Source organism: Sceloporus undulatus, chromosome 3, assembly GCF_019175285.1.
Source record: "Sceloporus undulatus isolate JIND9_A2432 ecotype Alabama chromosome 3, SceUnd_v1.1, whole genome shotgun sequence".
NCBI classification, from domain to species: domain Eukaryota; kingdom Metazoa; phylum Chordata; class Lepidosauria; order Squamata; family Phrynosomatidae; genus Sceloporus; species Sceloporus undulatus.
Genome location: NC_056524.1, coordinates 160046443 through 160065093, shown reverse-complemented (window position 1 = coordinate 160065093; position 18651 = coordinate 160046443). Strand labels below are relative to the sequence as shown.

Here is an 18651-nt window from a genome sequence, read left to right as displayed (position 1 = left end):
TCCTTCTCCCACTTGGCCAAGAACACTGCCAGACCCAAAAAAAGGCTGTTGAAGTGAGATAACTGGAGAGGGGTATTTAAAAAAATGATCAGAATTGGGTGTCAAATATACTAGCTATGCTACTGCATCCTGAGAATGTTTGGTTCTACGTGGGCATATAAACACTACATGTAAAGTGAATAAAACGGGGAGGATTTTTTTAGTATTTAAAATTTACAGTAGTAATTGTTATTATAATGCTGCACTGAATTACTGTATGTTTTCCATCTTTGCGTTACTGTATGCATTCAGGGAATCAATAGTCTGTTTTCTTATGAAGTCTTTCAGGAAGTGCAAATAGTGTTTATTTCTCCAGCCCCCCACAAAAACACTTATGCAATGAAAAATTGAATACAAATATAAATACTCGCAACAAAATAGAAAAGTGCAGCCCTCCAGACATGTGAGACTGTAGCATAGTCAATGGGGAGGAATGCTGACAATTGCAGTCCAACTGGAGGGGCCCAGTTTGTCTTCCCCTTCAGCAAGATCTTTGATGAGAGCGTGGAAACAAGATAGTGTTTCAAAAATGCTTACATTTCCTTTTTGTTTGTTTTTAACAAACAAGTAACTTGTAGCCTCTTTACAAGAAGGCAAAATTGTGGCTTGGTTCTTTTTAGTTTAATGAATAATGTAGTAGGAATTCATCCTTTACATTAATAGAGGTTAAGTATCTTATCCCCAAATGTTTTGTTATAAATAGGAATTAAATTACTTGTAACATTATTCCAAGTCACTAAAAACCAGAAGCTGTACTTTTGAAGGTGAATAATTAATTTGTAAAATGTTAATTTTTAATATGACAGTTCTCTTGTGGTAAAATATAAGATCAGTGCAAAGAGCATTGTTTTAGAAAAAAGCAAACAAAAGCAAAATTTTCATCAAGTCTTTTGAATCCTTTATAACTTCTAACAGGGAAAGAAGACTCTGATTAAATGCTTTTTATAGAGTCCTTTGCTAGTTTAGAGAACCAGTCAGCCTAATTATATCAAAGCACAAAATACGCATCTTTCCCAGGGGAATAAAATAGTCCTGACTTTATTTATTTATTTATTTATTTATTTATTTATTATCTTAACATAAGTTATCAAATACGATCACATATGTATTTGCTCAGAAGGCCCACTGTGCTATGTGGTGCTTATTCCCACCAAAATGTGTGTAAAATTTTAGCTTTAACTTTACACTGTTAGGTTTGACTCTATCAGTGCAATAATTTTCTGCTGCACTCCAGAATTTCCTCCCATCCATCTGTTCTAGATTTCTAAGCTGTTTGTCGTAGCCTTTCTCTCTGGATGAAATTGAATAATTAAAAATAATTTTACAGTGAATAATGTGTATCTGTTTGCACATGTTTTCCTTGCAGAACCCACCGGACTGGTGACATTTACAAGGCAGTGTCTACAGGAATTTCCTGATTGGGAAAGGTCAGTTTTAGAAAGACTCTTTTGAGGTGTTTTTGCTTTGCTTTTAAAACTTTTACTGAAAATCCAAGTAATGGTATAGGCCCAGATTTTTTTTAAGGCATTTGAAAAGTATATCATAATGTAAGTTAAGTTCTGCTTTTTTCTTAGATCGTAGGCATAGTGTTTTGATTTTTTAAAATGTGTATAGATTAAATTCAAGTTTATTTATTTAAGCATGTTTCTGCATTGCTTTCCAAAATGAAACATCTCCAGGACAATTCACAAAGTAAAATGCTCAAGGAACAAAACATAAACTGTTTTTGATTAAAGCAATATAAAACATCTAAAAGGGGTTAGCAGTTGATATCACAATATGAATAATGAGTCTATTCAGTTGAATGTTTCATAGACTGCAGCAAAGCATTTGATTGCATAGATCACAAAAAGTTATGGAACGCACTAAAAGACATGTAGGTGTCACTACATCTGATAGTCCTGATGAGGAATCTGTACCAAGGACAAGAGGCCATCATCAGAACAGAATTTGGAGAAACAGAGTGATTCCCAATAGGTAAAGGGGTCAGGCAAGGCTGTATCCTATCACCCTACTTGTTTAATTTATATGCTGAAAACATAAGAAAAGCAGAATTGCAATCAGAAAAAGAAAGAGTTAAGATAGGAGGCAGCAACATTGACAACCTAAGAGATATGAACAATATCATAATATTAGCAAAAGACATTAAAGAATTGGAACAGTTAATAAGGAAGGTCAAAGACTGTAAAGGCAGATCTGATGCTGAACATAAAGGAAACAAAAATAATGACCACTGAAGAAATACACAAATTCCATCTAGACAATGAGGAAATTGAAATAGTTAAAGAATTCACGTATCTAGGATCAAACATTAACCAGAATGGAGACTGCAGTCAAGAAATAAGAAGACGACTAGGAATGGGAAGGGTAGCTATGAAAGAACTGGGCAAGATATTGAAGAGCAAAGACATACAACTGAGCATTAATGTCAGAATCATTCAGGCCATTGTATTCCCATGAAACTACAGGAAAAGAGATTCCACCTCAACATTAGGAGGAACTTCCTGACAGTAAGAACTGTTTGACATTGGAACACACTCCCTCAGAGTGTGGTGGAATCTCCTTCTTTGGAGGTCTTTAAATAGAGGCTGGACAGCCATCTGTTGGGGATGCTTTCATTGAGAGTTGCATGACAGGCAGTTGGACTGGATGGCCCTTGTGGCCTCTTCCAATCCTATGATTACCATGTACAGATGTGAGAACAGGACAGTGAAGGAAGCAGACAGAAAGAAAATCAACTTATTCAAATTGTGGTGCTGGAGAAGAGTACTTAGGATACCATGGACAGCCAAGAAGAGAAACAGATGGATTCTTGAACAAATCAGACCAGATCTCTACTTGGAAGCTAAGATAATGAAGTTAAGACTATCATACTTTGGACACATAATGAGAAGGCATGGATCACTAGAAAAAATAATAATGCTAGGAAAGATAGAGGTAGAAGAAAGAGAGGAAGACCACAGACCAGATGGATGGATTTGATGAGGGGGGTTATGGGCAAGGGCTTGCAGGATCTGAGCAAGACAGTGGAGGATAGGGATTCTTGGAGATATCTCATCCACAGGGTTGTCATGAGTCGGAGTTGACTCAAGGGCAGTTAACAACAACAAAGCCAGTTGAAATCCACCAGGCATTAATAGATTTTGAAGGGCTATTTAAAAAGAAGGAATGCATTTAATAAGAGGGAAGATATGAGCATATAATGGGCAGAGCATTTAGTAGCAGACATCACAGAAGAGGCCTTGTCTTTTCTGTCTATCAGCCCATCTTGCTGGTAACATAGAAGCTGAGCCTCTGTGTATGATCTTAAGTTTTAAAATACGGTAATTATCAGTAGTTCAAATTGGGCCTGGAAATATACTGACAGCCAATGTATCTGATACCAAGTAGGCAGCCTATCCTGATCACCCAGCCTTCTTAAGCAACAAAATGGATGTCTTTGGCTCCTGCTGGAACCTCCAAAACACTATTATTATTATTATTATTATTATTATTATTATTATTATTATTATTGTATTTATTTCTATAGCGCTATACATTTCTATAGTGCTGTTTAAAACATCTTTAAAGACAGACTTACATTGATTGCATGATAGCCACTGGGTGGTTTGGGATGGTCAGCTTTCACCAGGGAAAGGTGGAACTGACAAATTACCAGAGTCAGTGGGAAGTGTTTGAGTAACTAACTCCAGCTGTGTTTCCACAGATAGCACTGAATCCACAAAGACTCACAAGTTATGCATTTAGTCCTTCAACATGAGTGAGATATTATGCAAGACTCCACCCAGTTCTTCTCATTTCCTTATCTGTAGTATTTCTGTTTTATTTGCATTATACCTCAATTTTTGCCCCCCCCCCATTCATCCCAAAACTGTTTCCAGACATCTTTTGATGTCTTTCCACAGCTTCTGTGGTGTGTTACCAACTCCTTTTGTCCACCCAAAAATGTAACATTTTTTCTCAGAAATGTTGGCCATCTTCCATGCATCTCAGTTATAAGCACTTTTGCTAAAAATGCAGTGATGACCCCATAAATCTGTAAGCCACAAAAAATAGAAAAGCTTTGAGGTGAAACACACTGTGCCTTTGCGCCAGCCTGGGGGCAGCACCAGAGCATGGCAGTTAGATGCTAATGCCCCAAAGCCAGCGTCACGCCACCTGCCCCACCACATAGGGGCAGCTTCACAGTGCTGTGGTGGCACGGCATTTACATACTGTATGCTGCAGGAGTGCTGCAAAGTCGACACAGCACCAGAAAAGCCAGCTTTTTGCGGGCTCAAAAAGGAGAGGCAATTTGTTGCTTCTTTTTGTGCCAGCAAAAACCGGGTTGTGGCTGTGGCATGTGGTTGCCAAGGCCCCACCTGGCATTCAAAGGGGCAGTGTCAAGCTGCCTCTTCAGGGCTGTCTGTTTTGGCTCGTTGTCATAACAGTTTCATTGCTTAGAATTGGCTGTAGAAGATAATGTGAGATTTTGATGCTATCATATTCTAATTTATCATTTCAGTTGGAGACGTAATCTGACTAGAATCTCTTCCTATGCTTATTTATATTTGTTGAACTTTCACTAGAATCTTTTCCTATGCTTATTTATATTTGTTAAAGTGATATAGTACCCTCCACGAGCCTGAATGAGCCTACATGTAGAAACATGTATGCAGTACACATGAACATACATGTACACAGCATAAGTGAATGTCTATGTCTGACATCTGATTCACATACTTTGGTAACAGTATACAGTTACTTTTTTAAAGCTTACATCTTTTGCTTGCCTAAAATGACAAATGTATATTTGTTATGAAAGAAACAGCAGAATGAGAAATGTTGTTCTGTGTCTTGCAAATGGCATAAAAGAAATTTCTCAGTCCTGCCATTTTTCAACTATATTCTAGTTAGTGCATGATAAATGGACAACCAAACCCTAAAGGGCATATAGGAAATGCCATTTCAGAAGCCATTTCTTAGTGGAAGTACTTACTCAGGAGGGGAATTGACATTACATTCCCTTGGTACTCATTGCTTGAGAAATCTTCTTCTGCCTTTTATGGAGGGATGGGTTTCTAGAGATAATGATGTCACAGTCAATTTATAAGAGTCTGTTTTTCTTTCTTTTGCAAGAAAATACTCCACTTTTAGCACAGCTGTGGAGGTAAAACAGCAAATATGTATCATATTGAGAATTTCATTTTTGTAATTTATTGAAGCTGCATCTAGTTTAGAAAACTAGAAGAAACTAGAATTAATTCTGAGTGGCTTTTAAAAAATGCAGGAGACTCAACTATTTGTATTGTGTGAAGTTTTGTTGCTGAGCTTTTGTAGGTTTTCAAGAGTTACTTTTGTTTGTTTTTCACATTTATGTTATCAGTATTGTTGTTTCATGTGCTGAAATAGCAATTCTGAAACCCAGAAGGAAAACTCCCCCCCCCCCCCCCGCCATGTTCTTAATATCTAATTGTGTGAGGCTGGACTATTCTAAAATGAAATATAACCTGGTGTTTTAGATCAGAGCAGGATATATCCTTAAATGTTAAGGAATACTTTTTGGTCAGTGTACTTTGTTTTGAAGTGTGCTTCAAATTCTTGAAGCGCATGTTTAATGAAAAAAAGGTCTTATTGAGTAATACTTACCCTCAAATAAGCCTCCATAAGATTACAGCTTTAACAATGTATGCCTAAATACAGTCTTAAGCGTTAGAAACCATGTTACTTCTAGAGCAGTTCTACTCAGGCTACTTGATGTGAGGGACTGGCAATATTTTCCCCAATGTGCCAGATACTAGCATCAGGGAGCCCTGGTGGCACAGTGGTTAAATGCCTGTACTGCAGGCCACAAGATTGTGAGTTCAATCCCAAGGGCTCCCAGGTCCTCTCAGCCTTGCATCCTTCCGTAGGTCTCTAAAATGAGTACCCAGCTTGTTGGGGGCAATTAGTGTACATATTGTCAACTGCTTAGGGAGTGTTTAAGTGCACTGATAAGGCATGTAGAAATAAACTTGCTATTGCTATTATAATTGCTATCATATCTGTACCTGTTGTCTACAGGTGGGTTTTTTTTCCTCCTGGTACCAGGAAACCAGGCACCAGCAGTTTATGGCTTTAGGACTGGCCCCAATCCAGGAACCACTACTTTGAATAGATCTAGAGAATCCTAGATTGCTGACCTATAGCATAGATCCCTTCCCTTCAAGAACTGAACAGAGTTATAGTCAAAGGATGATTTTTTCCCACCTTCCCTTCCCAATGCAACCTCATGTAACCACTACCACCCTTTTTCTCCTGAGGATTGAGAAGTCCGGTGGAAATAGATGCAGTGTGACATAGAGGTCTATACCAGGATTGCAGAAGTAGCCAGAAATCCAACAGCCCTCACCCTCTCACCCATTTAACAAAAGTGCCTTTTACTAGTCAAAGAGCTTCTGAAAAAATAGGCCTGTATACTTTTTATACATAGATTACATATTACAAAATTAGCATTTTTTTTCATTTTCAATATTTACATGTGTCTTAATATAATTGTATTGTTTTCTGAATATCACCAAGGGGCAAAACAGTGCACTGGCATGGGGCAGCATCAGAGCGCACCGTTTAGATGTCATGTGCTCCTGCGCCACCGCAAAGCCGGCTTTACACCCAACCACACGGGGGCGGCTTTGTGGCGCTATGGTGACGCAGCATTTACACGGTGCATGCCACAAGAGTGCTGCAAAGCCAGTGCAGCACCAGAAAACCTGGCTTTTTGCTGGCTCAAAATAGAGCAGCACTTTGCAATACTTTTTGTGCCAGCAAAAAGTCAGGTTGGGGCTGTGGCGTGCGGTTGCTGCTGCCCCATCCTGGCATTCAAAGGGGTGACATCAAGCCACCCCTTCAGGGCCATCTATTTTGGCCCTAACTCATGCAAGTGTTTTAGTATAACTAATTATGCATTAAGATCTGGATAATTTTATACTTCTCATTCAGCTGAATAAGACTAAGTAGCCAAATGCTTTTAAAGTATACAAGTTAAGCTTCCCTTAATACTGTGCAGTTCCTGTGAATTAGTAATACAATTAATGTTGATATATTCCAGTTTGGGGAAGAAAGTCGCTTTATGAAAACTGTTAGTTTTGGTTCAGGTTCAAGTGTGGGTGAAAATAAGTGGGTTTAGGAGTAGGAGATCAGTGTCTGGATGTAATTAATGTAATTAAATTTAAATTTGTCCTGTGATCTCTTTAATTTTACTATAGAATTCGATAGTAATATCAGTAATGTTACTATATACGGATTAAGAATTTCTCGGGTGGCATCAATGCCAATTATTTTTATCATTCATTAACAATTTTGTCTGAGTGATAGTGGGCATGCTTTCTATGACTGTTATTTTGTGGTTCAGCAAGTGGGCATTTGTAGAACTACATCTGACTATACAAAAACTGAAAGAAAAAAAGTTACAGTTCATGGTCTGCATGATGAAAATTCAGAAATAAAAAAGTGCCACCCTCCCCCCCAAAGTAAACTCACTGGTTTCATGTTCTTGCTACATTTAATAAGAATGATAGAAGTATACTCATTAAGACCATTGGGCCAGATTGACACTTCAGTTACACAGTGTGTTTTATGGCCCTTCCTTCTAATACACAGTGTCCACTTTGATGATGGTGCAAATTGCAACTCCAGAAATGTCTAGTAATAGCTCCTGAAGAAGGCCAATTGGTGACAAGGCCAAAACATGTTGGGCTTTTTAAGATATTAAAGTTTTTGGACTATCACACAGCACGTGGGACTTTATTTCATTTTATTCTTCTACTGTTTATGAACCCACCAACGCCCTTTTAAACTTCTTTCGTTTGTGTGAGAATATTCAGTGACAGTTCAAGCTGACAGTTGGCAGTGGGTGCAAATACATGGTTTGTATTTAGCGTATTGAATCAACAGTAGGTGCATAACAGTTTTCTGCTATTTTTCTGCTCTGACATTTCATGGGACTGAACTGTAAACTGACTTTGCAGCAGGCATTTTGGTTGAAATCCAGTTACTGGTCCAAACCACAGTGGGTTCATTGAATCAATAACTGAATGGCAGGTCAACATTTATGTAAACCTCCTTGATTCAATAGATATCTTTATAAATATGCAACATGTTTACTGTAAATAGACATTAAAATTCATTCATCTCTTACAAAGTAAAATCATGTGTTTACTTTTCTGTGTGTATATATTTGATTACAGATCTCAGAAAAAAATGTCAAGGTTGCATGTCACATACGAAGGTACTATTGAGAACAATGGGCATGGGATGTTACAGGTAAGAGTATAATCAAACTTAGATTTGTGCTAAAATTCTCCTGACCTGTGTTTTATTTTAGCAGAATAACTCACTTATGCCCTAGCTTGTGCAAAAGTAGGGAGTTATTATGCAGTGTAGCAGACACAGCAGAATGTATTGTTCTGACAGTCTTAACATTGTCTCTTGTTTCTAGCTTACCTTGTTTTCCACATGTGTGCCCTGTTGAAAAACCTTTTGATTGACAATCATACGACCTGGATTGCTCCAGGTTCTTCAGGTCAGACAGAGACTGGAGAGTGACAAGAGCAGGGCTTTCAGGGTATGAAAGTGACAGCCTGCCAATTTTCTGTTTATATTATTTTTGTTTCTTAACTGATGATACTATGCCATCCAGTTCAGCAGTTCAGGAAGCTTTCACTCCTGCTAGTGAAATTGTTCTGGTTCAGGAGCTAGTTAGTTAAAACAGACTGGTAAGAATCAATCTCTCCCCTATCTACAGGAATTTTAAAAATTAAGCTAAAAGGGAACTTGATTTTGAAATACAATCTAAAGTACTGTGTCATGTTTTGTTTACAGTTTGTTTAATAATTTTGCCCTGTTTGTCTCAGTCTGCAAATTCATGATGCCAGAGTAGTAGGATTTAAAGCAATTAGGTGTTTGGGGCACAATTGTCTGAAACCGTCTTCTGCCTAAGCCCTCATTGAAGCAAATGTGAACTGTGCAAGACACAACTGTGCCCTTCTTTGGTTTTCATTGACTGTAAGAATGCTTTCCTAGAGCACCTTTCCAGACATTTATTCACACAGGCTATTATTGGGTGAAAATGGTTTAAATTCAAACAATGTACTCTAATTCTAATGAAAGATTGTGAAGTAGCAATCTCAGCTGTTGCAATAAAACCAGCAGAAAAACTTATGGCACCTTATTCATCTGATAGATTTCACAAACTACAATGTATATGCCATTGCTAGTCTTTAATATGTCACAAGGCTCTGTGTTTTTATTCTAAGCTGTACCGTGCTTTCTTTCTTTTGCATAAAAAAGTCAAATATTGCAGATGTCCATACTTTTTACACCTGTTAGAATGAAATGGAACTTAATAACTTAAATGAGTAATTATTGTATGATACAGAAAGGAGCTGGGAACTCTTCTACCTAAACCATGTTGTGAATTGCAGTAGTCTGTAATGTAATCTTAGAAGTGGCCTATAAAGCTTTGAAATTGCCAGACAATAAAAAAGATAGAAATACCCTTAAAATAAGAGGTAGCATCCATGCTTAACTAGAGTAACCTTAATGTGGCAATTGTTTGTCCTTTGGAGACGAGGTATATTGTGGGAGCAGCTTACTTAAAACACATATGCACATGTAACTAGCAGGAGGATCTCATTCAAGCAATGGAGTCAGATATCATCCATAGTAATACAAGAATACTGAATGGTTAAGTACAGGAAAATCTGTGTCTACAAATGGTGTGGTTTTCACTGTTATGAAACTTAATCTGTATGAGTAGCTGACATTTTTATTATGTATGAGTAGTTACATTTTGGCCAGATCCAAAATGAGTGGAATGTGCGTGAAAATATTCATAGTATTATTAGTATAGTGATAATAACAAATATAGCTACATGGTTACAGTATTATTTTTATTCTATTGTCTCTCCTACTATTTATCCATTTACTGATAGAGTTTGTTGGCTTATTCTCATGAATTAGATTAGCTTGATTCTGAGAAAAGAGACAGTGCCAACCTTTTGTCCTCATACAGCTCCTTATATAATGACTCTCATTAGAGTCATTGAACACTGATACAGTATGAAGAATGAATGGATATACTTAGTTAACAGTTATTATATTTATAGTTGATGAATGGCTAAGGCAGTGGCTGCTCTATAAGTGAGAAGAAGGGAGGGTCTCTTAATTAGGAAACAATTGAAAGGCTCTGCAGTTTGCTACTTCCATTTCTTATTCCATGACCTTGGTCAATCCATTTTTCATATCTGCATCTCTGGAGTTTGGGTATTTCTAACTTAAAGGCAGATAAGAGCGCAATGGCCTAAGTCATCTTGGCAATTCTTCTTTCATGTTTTTCTTTTAAACCTAAAGCTGTTTCTCCAGTGTTAATATTTTCTCCTGAAACATGTATTAAAACCAAGATGCATTTTAAAATCACAAAGCAATATTAAATATCCTCCCAAGCCACTCAAAACTAGTCCTGGAGGGAGGGAGGGAAAATATTTTATAATGCATTTGTTGTATTGTATAAATTTGCATTGAATGCACTCAGAGCAGTATCACCTGAGAGATGTGATTGTCAATCCCATTTCAGCTACTTGGTTTTCTGATCATGCATAAGCAAAACAAATCCCTCTGCCTGGACAAACTGAGACTAAATATTAAAAAGAGCTCTCTCCTGAGTCTTGTACATGTTTTGAGCAATGCTGCACCCACAGATGCCTCCTGACATTTTCACTGTAGCCTCCATTGTCTTTCAAACAATTCAGTCATTTGTGGTTAATTAATAGATGTATTTCTTGAATTTCAGTCCAATTTATCATGCATACAAAAATCTACATTAAAATAACACAATAAAATATAGAACTACATGAAGTAAAATAAAACATCAGAAAAAGTAGCTAAAAACCTTTCCTGATTCTAATAGTTTGTCTTAAATTTTTTAAAAAATTATGGGACATTAAAAGGATATTTCCAGGTACCAAAGAAATGACGAGATGCACACCAAGCCAGAATCCCTAAGAAAAACACTCCATAGGCAAGGAACCATAATCAAACACTCTCTCTGCCCATTAGCAATCCACTGCACCTCATTTAGCACCCATAGAAGAACTTCTGAATATGACCTTAGTATGGAGAGAGGCTGATTTACTTTTCTCTTTAATCAGGGTTTTCTCCTTTTCTTCTTTTTAATCAAAGGATTAAAGAAAGAGACCCTTGGGACTCATAAAGTAGACAGAGCATTATTGAAAACAGATAACAAGCACTGATTATATGTATATTGTGTGTGTTGCTTGGTACCAAAATTAAAGAATGTAGGGGTTGCCATTGCCCAATAATATGTTATTTGCATTATGGACAAGCACGCTCATGCTTTTCAGATAATGTAAGATGTAGAAATCTCTGAGGATGGAAAAGAGCTGATACAATTCAGTTACTGAGTGAAATATGACCAAGAACAGGTTGCTGATGGCCAATATATATAGGTGGAAAGGAGAGTGGGGGTGGGATTTCTGCGTCTTTAAAAATAAATACATAGATGAAGAGGCAGAATGAAACAAAGGTCTGGAGAAATGAAAACCTGGGAGAAAATGAAATTGATAGATTTATCTGATCCTAAACACTTGAGAGTCAGCATGGTATAGTAGTTTGTGGATGGATTATGACTCTGGAGATCAGAATTTGATTTCCCATTCGACCATGGAAACCCACTGGGTGACCATAAGCAAATTTAAAAACCTGTGAACCCTTGGGGTTGCCATAAGTCAGAAATTACTTGAAGGCATTACAACAACTAGTATTATCTCCTTTGTCTCCTTAGAACGCCAGTAGGCCTCAAAATTATGATTAATTTTATGCCTTTTGGTTGATCTAATAAAGATTCCACAACAACGTTTCCTTTTAATATAGTGCAAGTGGCTCAGCCTAGATAGTGGCACTGCTTAAACGTTAGTAATCAAAACCCAAAAGAATTACAGCTGATCATGTGTGCAACATAGTCTTAATTTATTTGAAAGGTATGGGGTGAATGGGAAACAATTACAATGTCCATAAAAATCAAAAATGTTTTTTCTATCAGGTTGATTTTGCTAATCGCTTTGTTGGAGGTGGTGTCACTGGTGCAGGACTGGTACAAGAAGAAATTCGCTTCTTAATCAACCCAGAACTGATTGTATCTCGTCTCATTACTGAAGTGCTGGATCATAATGAGTGTCTAATAATCACAGGTTGGTCTTTATAAATCTCTCTCACACCTCATGTGAAGCTAGTGCCAAATTACTGTAAAACTGTATTGAGTTCACAGCAGCACTAGCTAAAAAACAATAATCCAATGTCAGTGTAGTATTGGATAGATCAGGATCAGGATACTCTTTTTGAAATCTCTACTTACCCATGAAGCTCTGGTAGCTTCAGCTGCCTCAAAGGGTGACATTTTTTAAATGTCATAAATAAAATTCTATAGGTGCTTAGGTACCTTCTTGAAATGCAACCAAAGAGATAACCAATCCGTAGGAGAATTCAGTGTAACCACCCAACCAACTTTGGAATTGTATGGTCATTCAGCACACCCTGTTCTCATTGGATTGTCAGGAGAGAGGTGGTACTTCTGCAAACTTTGGGCTTCCTCTATGCTATGTAATACCTGGTTTGTGTGGATGGTGCCATTGTAGCTACATAGCTGCATTTTCTGGGCAGCGAAAATTGTTGTGCGGCTTCCACGTAAGCTGAAAGCTGCGTGTAGTGTGCCCATGTATGGTGCTGGCGCACTGCATATAAAAATGTTGCAGCATATCTCTCAAATGTATGCTTTACTTGAGCCTGTGACTTGGAAGGTTGAAAAAATAGTTTGCACAGAAGACAGAACCTTTTCTCCTGGCTTGGTTATTAACTTGCATTTCTCACAATGAACCCACCACCAAATATAGACTGCTCAAATCTAGTATATGAAGGGTGGGCAGTCCTCAGTTTCTGGTTTGTGAGTTCTGTTTGGTCTTTCATTCTCCCCTTCTTTTCCTTCTCATCTGTCTTGACTAGCATTGTAATTCAATTAAAAGCGTACAGGAAATGGTTAGTGACTTGTGGTCACTGAAAGCATCTGTCTATTGAAATGTAGGCTATTTAAGATTTAGACTGAGAGACATTGACAAATCACTGACACCCCATTTGCTGCTTGATTAACTCAAATTCAGCTGTTTCCTCTCCTCTTCAATCAGATGATGGATACATAAGTAGAAGCACCCTTATTTGGTTGTCATGAAGCTTACTGTAAGTGCTTAGAGGATTCAGGGAAGCAGGAGGGATGGTGGCAGTTCAGAGGGACATTGCATAGATATTTCTAGTCTTAGGAAGAATGGGATTTTCCTTGCATAATTAGTCATTTTGAACTTGTAGTATGTATGACGGTTCACTCTTAAGTATTGATTTAGAAAATGGAATCAATTTAGAAATCTTCAGCATGATTTTCCGATCTTCAGAACAGGCTCAGTATATCGCAGTGTTTTTTCCCCTGAATGAATTCACTGTACAGAATATGTAAAATGGCTTCAGCATATGGATCTCTTCAGAGACTCCTGAGATGTATTTCAGACCATTTCTAAGGTTTAAATTAGGAACCTGACAAAAGAATGTTATCAAATAAGCTCCCTTAAACATTTTTCAAATGCTTCCTCAAATCAGTTGTGTTTCTTGAGAGGCTTAAAATTTGTGTGGATAAAGGAGAAGTTTTCTGTGCAATAAACAGAAGAACTTGAAGATGGTGAAAGAATCCATAGGATATTGATTTCAAGCTACTGTTTATCACTTTGGTGTTTTAAGCATAACTGAGATGGGGCAGCATGGTATCTTTATAGGATTTGAAAAATTGTGATTGTGTATGTACAGGTGTGTGTGAAAAAATGCTTAGCCTGTAGCCCACAGGAATGTTTTCAAGCTTCAGAATTTTGCTTCAACCAAAATGGGGAATGACTGAAGAATTATCTGAGCTGTATAGGTTACTTGCTGAAAGTCAGAAATAAGTAGATTGCTATACATTGTATTCAGATTCTTAAAAGAATAATAGGAAAGAAAGAGCTGGTGATACATTTTGAAGGTAAAAATGAACAGCCGTTTATGACTTCTACATCCAAAATTGATGCTTTTATTTCTGAGAGGAAGATACTATTTTTTTCAAGGTTTTTTCCAGTGCACTTTACTTTATTACAGTGCTTTCTAATTAATATCTGTGATGCAATGTTCTGCTCCCTTAATGGAAACAGCCATTTCATCATCCTCATTTGATTCTTGGCTTACTTCCATCTCTGTGCTTAAGTGAGTCTCTGCTGTGTTCAGCTATCTGCCTGAAAAATTACGATCTTTCGATGATACATCTTGACTCATTGGGCCTAATGGATGTAAGTGTGCTGCTGAAATTTGGACAAGAGACTGAGAAATTGGAAGGAAATTAGATTTGTTGCAATTGGCCAACATCTGCTTGAGATCACCACACTAACGAATATGAAATCGGTCATGCAAAAAACATAAGCAGAATCATTTTCCAATGTACGAATTAGAAAGAGGGAATATTAGAAATTAGAGCTGTTTTCTGGTGTTTTGCTTTGATACTTGCATAGATAATCCGAAAATTTATCTTAAGCCTGAGAGCTAGAGTTAATAACAAGGCTCTAAAATGAAAATTACCATAGGTTAGTTACATATTTGGATATCATACTGGTTTTTCATGGCCATGTTGCATCTACAGTTTTTACAGCAAGACTGCTCACTGAGTTGCATCTGTTCTGTAGTAAATCTGTAGATATAACAAAGAATTGTATATACAGCACAGAATATTCCATGTGCTCACTTTTTAATATCCAAATGTCTGCCTTTATGAAGTGAATTTCCTCATTTTGGATAGCTCCCTTATAGCTACTGCAGTTTAGTAACTATAGTCTAAATTTTACTGTTATCTCAATTAGAATAAATGCATTAAATTAGTGGGGACTTGTAAGTCAACACCTATGTAAATTTTATGGATTCGGTGGATCTAGTATAGGTGAGACCAAAAAGGGGGGGATTTAGGCCCATGGCTGCTCTCCTAAATCCTATTCTAGGTATGCTTTCTTGATAATAAGCTTCATGGAACTCTTGCCTCTGAGTAAACGTGAGTGTGTGTTGTGACTTCAAGTCACTTGTCGACATGGCAAGTCAATGAATTTCATAGGATTTTCTATGAAAGGAATACTCAGGGGTGGTTTTGCTAGCTCCTTCCTGTGAAACAGAATCTGTTCATTGGCAGTCTCCTAGAAAGCGACCCCCTTTCTGTCCCTGATCTACAATATGAGAATAATAATAATAATAATAATTTGTTTTATTTATATACCGCTATTCCAAAGATCATAGCGGTGAACAGCAAGTAAGCTAACTAGCAAGTAAGCTAATTTGCCCCCAACAGTCTGGGTACTCATTTTAGCAACCTCGGAAGGATGCAAGCCTGAGTCGAGCTTGGACCCTTTTGCTGGTCTTGAACTCGCAACCTTGTGGTTTCGAGTGAATGGCTGCAGTACAGGCATTTAACCACTGCGCCACCAGGGCTCCATAATAGTTCTAACCTACCGTATAAGGTTGTGATAGAGATTACTGAGATGATACATGTTAAGTGCTTTGAGTACCTCAAAAGTCCTTCGCCATTGCTAAGCAAAATTACTGTTCCTGGCTTTCTGACTAATGGGTCACCCATGCAAGTATCTCAAATACCAACACCTGTCTACCTTTAGTAAGGGACTTTGGTATGAGTGGAATCAAGAAAAGTTGAAGCATTTAACTTTTGTAGATAATTATCAGCCATAGAGGATCAGAGTTTTGTTTTTGTTTTTTGTAGAGAGTTTGAAAAGAAATGCATAAATAATAATAATAATAATAATAATAATAATAATAATAGATTTATTTGTATCCTGCCTCTCCCTTTTGAGGATTGAGGTGGGTAACAGTAAAATCAAATACAATACAAAAACAATAACAAAAACATTCCCTTATTCCCCCCATCCCCCCTACCCTCCCTCCTACAAATATAAAATTATAACAGATAAAAACCATATAAATAAGACCATGATCAATTAAAACAGATTAAGACGCAGAGGCAATATCTCTTACAATGGGAGTATGAGGAATGTGATCTGTGGACCATGCAGCTTTTACCTTGAAGACTGGCACTATTTCTGTATCCTGCTTCATAACACATAGATAAACCTGTGGGCCTAACAGCAATTTTCCCAGAATGAATTTGCTGGCCACCTGAGACTGAAAACTGGCATATTTGTTCATATGTTATGTGCCTTACTGCATTTTTGTCCACTGTATTCAAGCTGTTCTGCCAGCTGAGCCCCTTTGGAGCTTGCATGAAGATGTTAGAAATAATGTGGGCTTTAGTGAGGGATTTCAGCCTTGGAGAAGAAAGGATTTTTATTTTATCTGGCCGAGAGAACAAGCATGATATAAAGAGAAATGAGAAACATCTTAATTAAATCAGGAAAGGACGAGTATATTGCATGGTTACCTGGGGTGTTATGCTTTTGCCAAAAGGTGAGTACCGTAATAACAATAGAAGTTCATGCCTTGTAAAGCCAGTTTTCTTTAGACTTTGGAAGGCTTGAACCTACCTTTGTTTTTGTACACACTCTCTCTTTCTACTGTACATTTGGTTCCCACTCTCACTCTTCTTTGTATTTCCTTCAGGAAATAAGTGGTATTGTGATTGCCTACTTTATCAGAGAAATCAGTAGCGTTAGGCAAATTTATTCTAAGTAACTAAATCCCTATGATCTTGGATGTGGTTAATAGGTATTACATAAAGGTAGGCTTTGGAAGTCTGAAAGGTGGGATATAATATTTGGATTTGTAAAACAAAATATTGATAATTTGTGAAGGAGAACCATGGTGATATAATGGAAATGTTTAGACCTGGACATAGAATCTAGTTTTTAACCCCTGTTCAGATATGAATTTCTGAAATGGGCTGGTTTTCAGCTACAGCTTCTTGTTTTAAGTTTAGAGCAAATAATAATAATCTCCAAAGGTGGTAACAAGACACATAAGTAACAAGACACACAACAGGTATGAATGGGACATTTATATTCCACACTCAGGAAGATGAGTGGTAGAGAGCCATCGTCAGTGTGGTTTCCAGCATACTTCCTACCAAATGTTTAGAGATGTCTCTCCTCTTCACATTTACATGTTTACACAGCAAACCTCTGCATGACGAATAAGATGGGCTTAAGGAGACAGAGTTGAAAAATTCAAAGAAGGAAATTTTATTTTGAAGCTGTTTTTAATAAAAGGCCTGTTATATTAATAATGAGGAAAATCCTCCCCGGATGCTTTGGTAAAAGCATGGCACTCAATATGTTTACAATTCATATTTAAAATGATGTTTTATATTCCACTGATGAACCTAAATAAACATGAAGCCAGTTCCGCACCTTGAATTATAATAATTATATATGCAGCATTAATTTATATGCAAAATGCTAGCAGTTTGGTTTTGCTTGGTGCTCATCACTGACCATACTAAAAATTGAGTTGTTAGCATTGAGGAACGTTCTAACCTGTGTCTCTGACACTGCTATGTATTGTTGTTGTTATTGTTGTTGTTTTTAATTTGAAGGAAACTTGCTTTCTTGTCTGTCTTGTATGAAAGAACAGCTGATTATTCTGAGCTCATTGCAGTTTCCAGGCCCTTAGATAGTGCAACCTTTCCTGGCCTTCTATACCAATCAACCATGACAACCTCCTTTTGTTCCAACAAGGCAGTCAGTGAATTACAATATTGCTAACCAAACACTTTTCTCGCATTTCCATGCTGCCCTCCACCTGCACACTAGACTTTTGTAAATTTGTTTCCTTCACTCTGAATCTTGATAAGCCTATTTCCCGCGTGTAAGGCCTGCAGACTTCATTTTTGATATAGAGTCACAATATCAGTACTGTAAAATCAAAAATTTGTAAGGAGGAGACAGAGGAAAATTGTTGGTAATAGAGCTTGCCTACTTTGTTCCACATTCAGAATACACACCCCTATTTTGATCACATTCCACCTCTGCTTCTCTGACCCCTGTCCTGTTAGCACTGATGGAAGCCTGCACAGGTATCCCAAAGGAAAATGTCTTTATAGAGGAAGGAGAGAGACTCCTGAAATGAGTTGTATAATTTATTTAGCAATTTATTTCAGGTGCAGAGCAATACAGTGAATATACTGGCTATGCAGAAACGTATCGGTGGGCCAGGAGCCATGAAGATGAAACACCCAGGTAATATTCTTGGAAATTAGTCCCTCTGATATTTTCACCAGTGAAACCTGATAGTAGTTCCTCAATTCTGTACAGTACTGCAAGCTCACTTTAAATGACTGAGATTCACATCGCACAATGCAAATGAGACCACAAACAAAGCTGCCACCTTAATTTTCTAGTACGATACTTCTGCAAACCTTGGAGTTCTCCTCATCTGCTAATTATTTTTTCCTCTTGTTTCTTAATGGTCCTATGCTACTCACAAGCTGTACTGGCTATTAAGAGTGATACACAGGATCCTGTTGCTTGTTCACACCTTATGTTTTAGGCTACATTTAGGCTTGCATAA

At 37.4% G+C, this 18651-nt stretch overlaps 1 protein-coding gene across 1 annotated transcript in view; it reads left to right on the top strand.

Annotated features, from left to right (window-relative positions):
- The window catches only part of PARG (poly(ADP-ribose) glycohydrolase), an 81010-nt gene that overhangs the window by 53371 nt on the left and 8988 nt on the right, over positions 1-18651 (top strand). Inside the window, exons 11-14 of the mRNA XM_042459661.1 lie at positions 1406-1466; positions 8244-8319; positions 12116-12263; positions 18242-18320. Coding sequence (XP_042315595.1) covers positions 1406-1466; positions 8244-8319; positions 12116-12263; positions 18242-18320 — 364 coding nt within the window. The remainder of the gene's footprint in view (positions 1-1405; positions 1467-8243; positions 8320-12115; positions 12264-18241; positions 18321-18651) is intronic.